The sequence below is a fragment of the Rhinopithecus bieti genome, unplaced genomic scaffold (genome assembly GCF_001698545.2).
Source record: "Rhinopithecus bieti isolate Rb0 unplaced genomic scaffold, ASM169854v2 scaffold_11938, whole genome shotgun sequence".
Classification (NCBI taxonomy): Eukaryota; Metazoa; Chordata; class Mammalia; order Primates; family Cercopithecidae; genus Rhinopithecus; species Rhinopithecus bieti.
Genome location: NW_016806961.1, coordinates 1,200,643 through 1,213,459, shown reverse-complemented (window position 1 = coordinate 1,213,459; position 12,817 = coordinate 1,200,643). Strand labels below are relative to the sequence as shown.

The 12,817-nt window shown below is 43.5% G+C and overlaps 1 protein-coding gene across 1 annotated transcript in view; it reads left to right on the top strand.

Annotated features, from left to right (window-relative positions):
* The window catches only part of SRRM4 (serine/arginine repetitive matrix 4), a 178,830-nt gene that overhangs the window by 145,191 nt on the left and 20,822 nt on the right, over nt 1-12,817 (top strand). Inside the window, exon 8 of the mRNA XM_017879080.1 lies at nt 2,626-2,782. Coding sequence (XP_017734569.1) covers nt 2,626-2,782 — 157 coding nt within the window. The remainder of the gene's footprint in view (nt 1-2,625; nt 2,783-12,817) is intronic.

Genomic DNA, 12,817 nt, shown 5'->3' with positions numbered 1-12,817 from the left:
GTGAAAGTCTGTCTCAAAAAAAAAAAAAGAAAGAAAAGAAAAGAAAAGGGAGAAGGAGAACGTAGAAGGGGGAGAAGGAGAAAGAGAAGGCAGGAGAGGAATATTTACCCAAATCCTGCTCTGTGTCAGACACTGTGCTAAAAGTTTCAATACATTTTCTCTCTTATCATTCTGATAACACCATGTGCTATGCCAGTGCTTCTCTACTTCAGCTGCCCTTTTCAATCACTTGGGAAGTTTTAAAAGATGCCAATGTCTGGATCCCACCCTCTAAACATTCTGATTTAATCCAGATGAGATGAGACCAGAACAGTGAGATTTTTAAATCTCCCCAGGCGATGTGTGGGAAGCATTTCAGAAAGAGGCCCCTGGTACCTACTATCAAGATTAGACCTTGGTGTTTCTGCTGAACATCAACAATCTCCAAGAATATCACCATCCAGCAAGGCCACTCTGCAGCCCTGATTGCTCAAGACAAAACTAAGCCCCCTCTGTAATCAAGTCTGAGCCCAGATGAGAACACTGCACAAAACACAAAAGTGACCAAGCATCTCTCTACCCTGCCTAATATGAGTGACTGCTGCTTCCTCAGCAGTCAGCCTTAGCCTCGGTCTAGTCCTCACTCTTTCTGGATAAGATTGATGAAGACACCCAATCAGAATTACCCCCACTTCCTGGCAGCATCCAATTCTGAACAAAGCTCCAGGTCTGTAAATGCTCCCCAAGCCACCTATCACCAGCCCAAAGCCTATAATGGATTCTTTCTAACACCCTCTTACAGAGACACCTGAAACTTCCCTATGGTATCAAGGAGTGACAACAATGTTTGTTCAACCCCAGGTGGACTCCTGGTGGCCTCTTTCTGGAGGACGTTGGCCAAATGAGCTAAACCACATCTCTGATCTGTTACAGCAGAGACAACTGCCTTTTGGTGGGCAAAGGGATCTGAGTGAGGTCACATAGCTAGGAAGTGTCCGGCAGTGCTGGAATAGGTGCCAAGTTGGTGTGACTCAGCCTGAGCACTTCACCTACACCCCAGGCTGACTTATCTCTCGGCAACTAAGCCCTACTGGCCTGGGCCAGAGAATCATACAAGGATCTAGCAACTTACCTGTTAGATAAATGGTTAACATCACATACACTACCCCAGGCCTCCTCTGCTGTCCCATCTCCTCCTGATGGTGTTGGCATCTGAGCTCCCAGTGCCAATGAGCTGAGGAGCTTCCTAGCAGAAATGGAAGCAAACTGAGAGCTGGCACACAGGTTACACATTCAGTAGAAACGTGATTTTCAAGCCACAGAGCAGTCAGAGGCACTCCAGGGCATGAACCAGAGGCACTAGTTCCTAGAGGGCCAAAAAACTGCCCTGACCCTTGCTCTGCCACTTTCAGGCTGTTTGACCTCAGGCAGATCCCTAAACATATCTGAGTTTTGGCTCCCTCGTCTGTAAAATGGGAAAGTAATACCTTGCCCTGTCTATGTCTTCAAGTTGTAAGGAAAACTATGAAACTGCTTCAAGACAGGTTTATACACACCGTGCAAATCCATAATGTGCTATTTTTATTACTCCTGTGGCTCAGAGAACTAATGAGATATGCAGAGTCCAAACATACCCTTTCTAAGAAGTCAGACATGCCTTTGGTTTTCACTGCAGACCAAGCAGCCAGATCTAGACGTGACAAACTTGCAGAAGGCATCTCTGTCATTTTTGTCAGCCATTTTTTTTCACCAAAGTTTTGGGTGACAGTCAACAGGATGTCTTTATTTCACAGATGGCGAAGTCACATACACAAAGACACACAGTTATACACAGTTACATTTATAGACAAACACATGGAAACACAGATGGACACACCCAGACATACACATAGTCACATGACAGACAATCAGGGAGGCACACAAGTGACATTAAACTGAATAACTAATCTGGATGGGGACCTTTTCTGTTTTTAAAGCTGCATCCTCAGACCCCAAAGCAGTTCCAGATACATGAAGTAGTATTTGTCAAATGAACAAGTGAGAGAATGAATAAATAAAGGAATGAATAGATGGATGGATAGGTGGATAAATGGATGAATAGATTGTTGGTTAGGTAGATGGATGGATGAATGGATGAATGGTTAGGTGGATGGATGAATGGATGAATGGTTATGTGGACAAATGGATGGATGGATGGATGGATGGATGGATGGATGGATGGATGGATGGATGGTTAGATGGATGGATAGATGGTTTCTTAGACAAATGAAAGGATGGAGGGATGGGTGATACATGGTTGGTTGGATTGATGGATGGATGATGGACAGATGGTTTGTTAGATGGATGAATAGATGGCTGCTTAGACAAATGGATGGCTAAATGTTTGGTTGGATGGATGGATGGATGGATGGATGGATGGATGGATGGATGGATGATTAAATGGATGAATTAATGAATAAATGGATATACACACAGTCCAGCTTTCATACACACACATGCAGACATACCCAGGAACAAAATCACATATGAACATATACAAACACCCCCAAACACACTTTATCATCCTCAGATCCTGATGGTCCCACATCCATCTCCCTACCATGCTCCCCTTCAAAAGACCCTCAGGTCTCTCTCCCCTATCCCCAGGCACCGCGGCCGGTCCCCTGAGGAAGGGCAGAAGTCCCGCCGAAGGCACTCCCGCCACTGCTCCAAGACCCTCTGCAAGGACAGCCCTGAGGCCCAGTCCAGTCGCCCGCCCAATCAACCCCTCCCGATGCTTGGCTACCTGTCAGCCAGGGGTGTAGTAAGTATTCTTCACAGCCTCCTCTGCCAGCCTTGGCCACGACACTTGGGGGAGATGGAGGCACAAGTTCAGGGCAGTGTATGATACATTTTAATTCAATTTCTGACAAAATATCCCACTGGCTACAGACCTCATTAATGATGAACCAAATGATCATTCACCAGACTTTGGCAACACTGGCTTGGGGATTGGGGGGGAAGGGGGAGAAAAACTGAATACCCAGTCTTTTATCAGGAGAATGCTGACAAATAAATACTTGTCTCCAGAGTGATATCTGTAGGAAGACATGTTTAAGATACCATAGGAGGATTTTCTGTTTGTTTGTTTGTTTTTTGGGAGAGAAAGGAAAAGAAGGGCTCTTTGACATAACAGAGGCACTCCAGCTTTTACATGAAGTCTGCATCTTTTATGCCAGCTGGATGGCAACATTGGTTGGCAGCTGGGATTTCATTTCACCTATAAACATGACCTTGAATTTATATGACAGTTTTCTTCCAAGGAGGTCATAGCTCTTGAACTGCATCCTCTCATGTAGCCACACAAGGTCTTGGGAGTTGAGGTCACAGCTGTTCTCACTAGTCCCTTCTACAGATGGGAAAGAAGAATCAAGGCTCAGAGAGGTTAAGGGCTAGGGTAAAGCCCCAGAGCAAGGCAAGAGTTAATCCAATTTAGCAACAGAGCATTGAATAGAATTAAGCAGTGCTGCCCCAAGTCAACAAGGACAAGCTGGAATTTTGACTTCAGATAGTTTGACACCATGAGCAAGAGACTTAGAAATGGATCTGAATTCAGTCCTAGTGTGGCCACTTCCTAGCTGTGTGGCTTTGGGCAAATTACTTAATCTCCATTTTCTCATTGGCAAACTTGAAGTAAATACCACTTCCGTATGGGATTGTTGGGAATATCCAATAAGATAAAGTACATGAAGGCCTTTTGTAGACTCTAAAGAGACAGACAGATTAACAGGAAGAGAGTCAACATTGATATAGTCTACAATTGCAGCAGACAGCTGTGAAAGGGACTGTCTTCTCTAGCTACATGTGAACTTGAAAATTTCAGGTAGATGCTCCCTAAGGAAGGATGAGGTGGAAGCAAGGAAAAGTTCAGGGGTCCTTGTGGGGATGTCAAGAAAGGGAAAGCAATGACAACAGTTGGGCCTGGTTGACACAATAATTATCTGCAGTGCATTCCAGGAAACTTCTTTACCAGTCAAGGCACCTAGCATCACTAAGGTCTAGTTTTACCCAAATCCTCTGCCTACCTGGAACCATCTGCAACTGTCCCCAGACCCCTTCTTGGTAGAGATGTCTGTGGTTACTGAGTCCTTGCAGATGGCAAATGCCCACCTGTGTACTCTTTCTCACACAAATATCCTAAAAAGGGGTCTTTCCAGCATGACAGAAAGTCTAGAGGCTTGGATTTGAGTCTTGTTTTGGCTGGACTTGTCATTTTACCCCTCTCAACCTCAGCTTTCTCACCTGAGAAATGGGCATGATTATCCCACTTGTCTCCCAGGCAGATTGTGGCAAAGGTAAAGATAAATTTGAAATATGAGCATGAAGAGGTAGAGGAATGTTTTTAAGTTAGCAAAAGATGCCTAATCTCCCTGATCATGGTATTCATGGTGGTCCATCTGGAGGTCCCAATTGACCCTAGCTAAAAAGTGCCATTGGGAAGCAACTGGCTTATACTTTCTTACAGGTCTGGGATGGTTTTCCAACAAGACATGTCTGTCAAGATGTTACAAAAAGCTAGGTCTGTCCACCTACACAAGCTGGGGAGGTTACCAGATTGGCTAGTGGTAGTTTGCTTTCCTAAAACACACGGGTTCTTGATGGCTTTGAGGTACAATGCCTCACTGTTCTTCATGAGCCTGGCCCTATCAGAAGAGCTAAAAGCCAGGGTTCACCTGTACCTATAAGAGAGGCCTTAAGAGCTCAGCTAGTGTAATGCTCTGATTACTAAGAAAGGAAACTGAGATTCACAGAAGGGAAATTATTTACATGGGCTATGGCAAGGCAGAGTTGTTTAAAAACATGGGATTATGAATTTGTGGTCACATCATATCCCTGAGATAGGAGTAATTACTTAAATATTTCTGAGCTGTAGTTTCCTCATCTGTAAAAAATAATAATAGTAATAATAGAGATAATAACAGTCTCTTCTTCAAAAGGCAGCTCTTGAGCCCAGTACTTGACACAGGTGCAAAACTTGACAAAAAATATGATGACAACATTCCAGATCCTGGCTGCACTTACCAGCTGTGGCTCCTTGAGCAAGTTTCTGTGTCTCAGTTTCCTCAAAAACTGCAAAACAAGGATAGCAATAAGACCTAACTCATAAGAATGTTATGAGAATTCAATGACACAATGTAAGTAAAAGTTTTAGAGTATAACAGGCAAGAAGTAAATGCTGCATAATGCTTACTGCTTGCGATAGTAACAGCAGTAGAAGTAATAGTGGAAATAGCAGTGGTGATAGTAGTGGTGGCAATAGTAGTGATGATAGTAGTAGCCACAATAGTAGTAGCAGTGGTAATAGTAGTGGTAGTAGTAGTAGTAATAGTAGTATAGTTCCAGGCACAGGCTAGGCTGCGACTTGAGCCAGGGCCCCTGCTTCCCAGACCAATTTCTTTCCATTCTAAATGGTAGCTGTAGCCCAAATGGCTACCCTGCCCCACTCAAGGTTGCCTGGCTCCCGGAAGAATCACATGGCCCCAGATCTGGTTCTTTGAGTGCTCCTCATGCATGGCCCTTTCTCATCTTCTCCATTACAAAAGCAGAGATGGAAGAAATTTCCAGATTGGATCAAAGGTTTTCCAAGGGTCCTGGCCCCAAGTTTTTCTCTCTGTTAAAGCTAACAGTACATTTTCATTGAATCACCTGTCTGATCATTCATTTAAGTCTACAAACACCTATGGAGCATCTACAAAGGGTCAGGCTCTGACTTATCTCAGGATCCAATTACTAAGAAAGAAATAGCCTGTGCCTTCCAATGAAGGGAGACAGACAAGTTAAAAACAGTTAAAGGCAACGCACAACAATTGATGCTCAGATGCTTAATTGGGGTACAAGGTTAGCAGACAGGGGAGGGGACTGGGATTAGGGTTAGGGTTGGGGAGAGAAGGTAACAATTACCTGAAAAGCTAAGGGTGAGCCAACGAAGGGGAAAATAAAGATTAGAGTTGAGTGTTCAGATAAAATTCCAGGGCAAGATATGGGCTCTGGAGGTAAAGAGGAGCCCAAGCATGAAGGATTGTCTATGCCATATTTGATTACAGGTATTTCACATGCACAACTCTTTTAAAAAATCAAGGACAGTTGCATAATATCAAGGGACTTATTTACATATATGAATATGAAAATTTTGGGGTTGGTTCTTAATGGAAATCTTAGTTGGTGAGCTAAAGGTGACCTGAGGCTCTCTTGCTTGGTCAGCACCCAAATCCAAATAGAGAATCCCAAGACAGTTTAGAGACCCTTCACAGCCTCACACATGGTCCTTATCTTCACTCCACCATCTCTGTTCAAGACACTGGGGAGGCAGATAGATTGTAAAAAAGAAAAAAAAAAAATACTACTCTTCCTGAACTCCAGGGGCTCACAGTCTAGTAGTCAGAAGAATGCTGCAATATAGTGTGATTGTTTTGTAATTAGGGCTGGGATTGAGTCAGGAGTACCAGTACCTTCTCCAGTTGTTAAAATATTCAAATATTTTCATGCCAGTTGGTAAATAGGCCCTGTCACTACCTAACCCAACCCCAGTCAACCTAGCCATCCCTCCTCTTCCTTGGCACTTTCTGGATCTTCTCAGAATCCTGAAACTGAAAAGTGACACCTACTTTCCTTCAGCGTCAAAGCCAGCTTGCTTTGTGGTGGGGCAGTACCCACAACCAACTAGTTATTGAATATTGTGAATGTCACTCCTGGCAGTGATGAAAGCAACTACAATGTGTCATGGAAGCGCAGAGTAAGGGCCAGACAATGTTGTCTTGATGTCTGAGAAGACTTTACCAATAAAGGATTATTTGAACTGGGCTTTGAAGGATGCATAGGAGTTCATTGGGTTGCAATGGTTGATGGACAGAGGGAGAGGAAAACACCACTATGTGTCAGGCACTGTCACATACTTTACATAATTTTTGCCTCATTTGATACCTAAAACAGTTATTTGAAGTAGGTGCAATTATTATCACCATTTTGAAGATGGGAAAATAGGCCCTGTGAGGTGTTGGTGCCTAGGAATGTAACCAAATTGCGAGAAAGCATAACTGTTATGAGTTGTAGTTTGTGCCTTGAAAGCTTACCCTGATAGCTGGCATGGAGGGTGGACTGGATGATGGGAGGGTGGATTGGATGATGGAGAGACTCATGGCTCCAAGGATTAGCCAAGCCCTTTCCCTGTGGTATGGGGCTCTCTATCAAGTCTATCATAACCAGAGAGGGAATCTAGAAGGAGGCTGATCAAGACTGGAGCTGGGCCAAAGACAATGGCAGGTTTCTTGTTTCCTCCTCTTGCTTTCAGCCTGGGCCAATAGTTGCTAACGCCTGTCAACAAAAACCTGTACAGATGTCGAAACCAAAAATAATAAGAATAAAAGCAGAACTCGTAGTCCATAAAAGAGGATCTCATGAAATGTGTAAACTGGAAGAGGCAATGTGATTAAGACATGAGCTTTGGAGTAGATCTGGGCACCCTGGAGTTCTTGATCTCTCCCTGTGAGACCCTGGGTGACAGCAATAACTAATGCCTACTGAGCACCTACTATGCACCAGGTGCTAGGCCGATTGGTTTACATGTATCATCATCATTGCATTTATTTTTATAATAGCTTTTCAATGGAGCTTCCCCGAATATCTCCACTTTATGATAAGGAAACCCCAGCCCAAAAAAATTAAGTGAAAGGCAGCTATTCAACAGAGAAGCTAGGGTTTGAATCCAGGGTCCATGTTGACCTCAGAGTCCATGTGTTTAATTACATGACCTCCTCTGTGCCATTTCATGTCTTTGGGCCTCAGTATCCTTATCGGTGCCTTGGGCTAATAATAATCATACCTACTTATAGGATTGTTATGAGGATGGAGTAAGATAAGGTATCCATTTATTTCAAAAATAAACATGAAGCATCTATTCTCCTGCCCTCATGTGGCTTATGCTCTATGTGAAAAAATTTATCCCAATGCTTGGGACATAACCCTTAATGTATGCTAGTTGCCATAATATTTTTTGTCATCATAGCAGCTTTACTAAACTTATCCCAAATAAACCCAGATATGATGTTCTCAGAGTATCTCTAGCTTCAAAAAGCTGAATCCATCCAAGATCTCAGGTGAACTTCACACCAACCCCAGGAGAAAGGCAAGATGGGAATATGCTTCCCACTTTGTAGACAGGGAAAATGGGGCTGAGGGAGAATCTGGATGGCCCAGGCCTTCTGACCCCTGGTCCAGGTGCTTGCACGTTCTGCAAAGCCTTTGAGCTCTTGCCCAGCTGGGAGACTCAACATCCAACGTTTAATACCATCATCATAGTTGAGAGAAGAGAGGAACCAAAGTACAGAACGTGGATGAGATGAGATTTGGGGATTTTCTGGGCCATTGGTTTTTTGTTTGTTTTTTGTTTTGTTTTGTTTTGTTTTGCTTTGTTTTGTTTTGTTTAATGGGAGGTGACATAGCTTTGTCAACTTTTACTTTTGCTAAGGAAAGACAGAAAAAAGAAAACCACCATTTTCTATCACTGAAGGCAGATTTTACCACTAGAACAAGTAGGAAAGACATGACCTTGGAAGAAAAAAATGAGTCTTTAAATTGAAAGTATTTAGCAGGATGAAAAACTAATTATATTGAACTTACTTTTTTTGGTTTCAATTTGGGCTGGTGAAAATGTGTCTAACTGGGTCCAGGTGGGGATTTCTGAGTACAGGTGGGCAAGGGGTCCTCAGGAGAGGCTTCAAAGAAAGGGTGAGCCTGAAGCTGTCATTCCCTCTGGCTCCTGCTTAAGGAAAAGAATAAGGAGGCCAGACCACCTCTGCCTACCAAAGGTTCAATGCAGTGGACAGCCCCATGGACTAAAGCCCCAGCCCTAAAGGACTTTGTCATCTTCCCACAATGCCCGGCACGTCTCCTTTCTCTTTCTCCAACTCCTCCTCCTCCCAGATGAACTCCCACCAGGTCAATGAATCCATTCCTTTGCTGTCTTCCTAATTAGTGCACTAAGGAAGATGAACAACAGAAAGGAAAATAAACTTAATGTCTTTGTGAAACAAAAGCTTTTTTTTTTTTTTTTTTTTAGGAATAACCAGAACCCTCTAGCTAAAAGCTCTGCCATACAGCTCCATACTCACATGAGAATTTCCAGTCCCCCATATGGCAGAGAAGAAAAAAAAAAATTTATAGCCGTCTCTCTCCATGGGGCCATTTGAAGCTCAGTAAATGGACTTGTTCAGTTTAATTGGAATTCTCTTCTTGATTGTATTTTTGTAACCTATTAGGCCGTGCTGCCTCTTGATCTCGGAATTCAGCTGAAATTAAATTTTGAAGTGTAAGTGAGAGGTTGCCTTTTTTCCCCGTTCTTGATTAAATAATGATTTGAAACAAAAACAATAAATAGCAGTGCCGGCTTCCCCGGAGGGCTGAGAGAGACTCCCAGTGAAACGCCAGGGAGCTGGAGTTCGTGGTGGGGGGATTTAATTACTTATTAGAAAAACCTGAATGTGAACACTGAGTCTATTAAGGAAGAAGGAGATGAGGCGAGCTTTGGAGTGGAGAGAGAGAGAGAGAGGAGATACTGGAGCTTCACATTGGAGGGGGTTGAGGGAGTAAAAAGGGAAATATTTGCTCACTTCCCCCCAGTGGCCTTGAGTTCATGAAAAGCATTCTGTATTTAAAATTTTTTAGATAAATTTTTAAAAGTCTGACTACCCTGACTCAGAAAGAAGGAGTTTATAATAACTCTGAGGTCTGGATATGGTTTAATGGATCTGGTCTCCCAGTTCCTTTCAGTGACGAAAGTCCAAGAGGGATTAAACAGATTGAGATGGGAGAGATGGAGCAATTCCCTTCACAGATCTGGAGGGAAGACATGAAACATACAAAATGTACCGGGTTTATGTTGCTTACAGTGGGATCAGAGTAGCAACAAACTTTTAAAACAGAGGGTCTCCAACTTAGATGTCTTGGTGGCCAGGCAGCTAATAGATATGAGTACAATGATCTCATGGGTTTGGGGTCAGGAGATCTCATGCCCCATCTAAAAGGGGAAGCTGTAATTACTCTCAGCTGATTCTTGCCAGTCAGGGATTCGGGCCCCGTGTTGCCAGATCTTATTTTTCAACAGAAACTGGAAATGGGGTTGTTATGTGAAACCTCCCCATTCTACCAATGTTGGCAGTTAATTCCAATTTACTTCCGACATACTAAGGGAGCTAAAGAAAGAATGTCTGAAACAAAGCATAACTCGGCTCACCGGTTTCGGCTCACCGGTTTTCCAGTGTTGATCTGGGGTATTGAAGCAGATAGTGTCCATATATAGATCCTCACCCTCTGCACTTCGGGGCACATGGCTGACTTCCAGCTTCCAGATGGTATTCTCTGCTGCCAAAACCTATTTTCTCTGCCTGTTTGGCAGTCTGGACATACTAAAGAATTTATGCTCCAGTGTTCAACCTTCAACCTGTGAGTGATGGGGAACTGGTGTATGAATATCCCAGCTCCCTCACTCCTTGGTTGAGGTTAACTCTGGGGTGCGTGTTCTACACTGGTTCCCAGGGTGTCATCACCAAAATTAATTATCCGCTGCCCACTGTAATACCTGGTTTGATAATGCATCTTTTTTTGGCTCCCTCTCTCCTCTACACCATTTCCACACTCCACTAGAGAGGTTCCTTCTCCTCTCAAGTTATTGGCACTCATTTTCCATCTCGACTTCTAAGAATCCAGATTAGACAGGCATTATTTCACTTGATCATTAAGTAGATCTTGTAGAAGCTGGATTTTCATGCCATAACCCCAAAAGTAGGCTTTTATGTAGACATCATGGAGGGTGAGGGCTGAGATGGAAGAAGAGGTAAAATTTGACCAAAGAAGAGAACCCTGGTGTGAGGTCTCCAGCTCTTAAAAGGGGGTCCTGGGTACCTGGAGGGCATTATTACCAGATGACAGAGGATCTGGAGTGGCTCTTGCTAACAAGTATCTTGGGACAAAGAGCAGTTGCATGCGCAGAGAGAAACTCCCAATGCATGAAGAGGAGCTCTTCAAAGATGAATTATGAGAGGCCTATTACATAAATAAGGAGGCAGAGAGAAGCAAAGGAGAACCATCCTGTTGTATCAATGTCGGAGGGCGGTGACTCTTTGCACCTTATGTGCCAGAAAGAGTAGCTGACTAGGACGGCAATACCCAGGGATGGAAGGGCAGAGGCAAGACCATGAGAGGCCCCTATTGTCAGCCCATCAGAAGCTCACAACTCTAATGTCTCCTCTGCACTTTCACGGTCAGACCTCTCCCATCCTGTCTTGGGCTTCCCTCAGGTGTGTCTTCCTTCCTCCTCTTCATGTGGAGTGAATGGAGAGCTCTGGACAAGGTAGAGTCTGGGGTTTAGGAGACCATTAAACTATCTGAACATCTCTGATGATGGCCTTGTGAAAATGCTCCTACCACCTGGAAGGATAAACAGAGCCCAGCAAGACTTGTAAAGACAATACCAAGTAGAGTTCAGCTGAAAAGAAGGAGGAATGAATGTCTTCAGGTTACCACCTCCTCTGTGCCAGAGGAATCTTCTAAGCAGGCCAGATGGAGTGACAGGATTTACTCATTCCAGATGTACCCGCTAGGGACATGATGTCATGCTGGTTGTGCCCTTTGAGAGGGTGACCAGCATGGAGAGCAACTGGGAGATCCAAAACCCCCTGCCCTCCATTTACCAAGCTCTGAATACAGATTCAGGAGTGCTTCAGCCCAGAAAAAGGTGTACTATCTCTTTTCTAATCTGTCTGGCCAGAAAAGGCAGCTTTTTCTAATTCTTAACCCATAAGGCGCACCTTTTTTTTTTTTTTTTTTCCTTTAAAAAAATGTAATTCTTATGTATATATTTCCAGGGTATATGTGATGTTTTCATACAGGCTTACACTGTGTAAGGATCCAATCAGGGTAATTGTGCATCCATCACCTCAAGCATGTATCATTTCTTTGTGTTAGAAACATTCCAATTACACTCTTTTAGTTATTTTAAAATATAAGATAATTTAAAATAACTAAGTTTAATATATTTAAATATAAAATAAGATAAATTATTGCTCATTCTGCTGGGTGCGGTGGCTCATGCCTGTAATCTCAGCACTTTGGGAGGCTGAGATGGAACAGATCACCTGAGGTCAGGAGTTTAAGACCAGCCTGGCCAACATGGCAAAACCCCGTCTCTACTAAAATTACAAAAAACAATTACCCGGGCTTGGTGGCAGGCACCTGTAATCCCAGCTACCTGGGAGGCTGAAGAAGAAGAATTGGTTGAACCTAGGAGGCAAAGTCTGCAGTGAGCCTGGGTGACAGAGCGAGACTCTGTCTCAAAAAAAAAAAAAAAAAATTATTGTTAACTATAGTCATCCTGATGTGCTACCAAATACTAGATCTCATTTATTCTCTCTAATTGCATTTCTGTACCCAGCGAGCATGCCTATTTTATACTCCACTTCCCACTACCCTTCCCAGTCTCTAGTAACCATCATTCCAATCTCTATAGGAGTACCTTTTCCTAATGGGAACAAAGTCACTATGCAGGCTGGCAGCCTTGTTACATGCAGATGACCGAACTCAGTCCGTCTTTGAACTTGAGCTCTCATAGTAGCAGAGAGTGGAATAAGAAGTAAGAAGACCCAGCACAGCTTGTTTCATCTGGAAGGTTTTGCAGGTCTGAAATTTCTCACCTGAAGCCTGGAGCTTATGCTGTTGAGAATCTGTACAGAGCCTCTGTGTGCTTCCTCTCAGGGTCCTGGGTCTGAGGAGTATCAGGGGGAATAAGAGAAAGAACAGGGAGCATTCT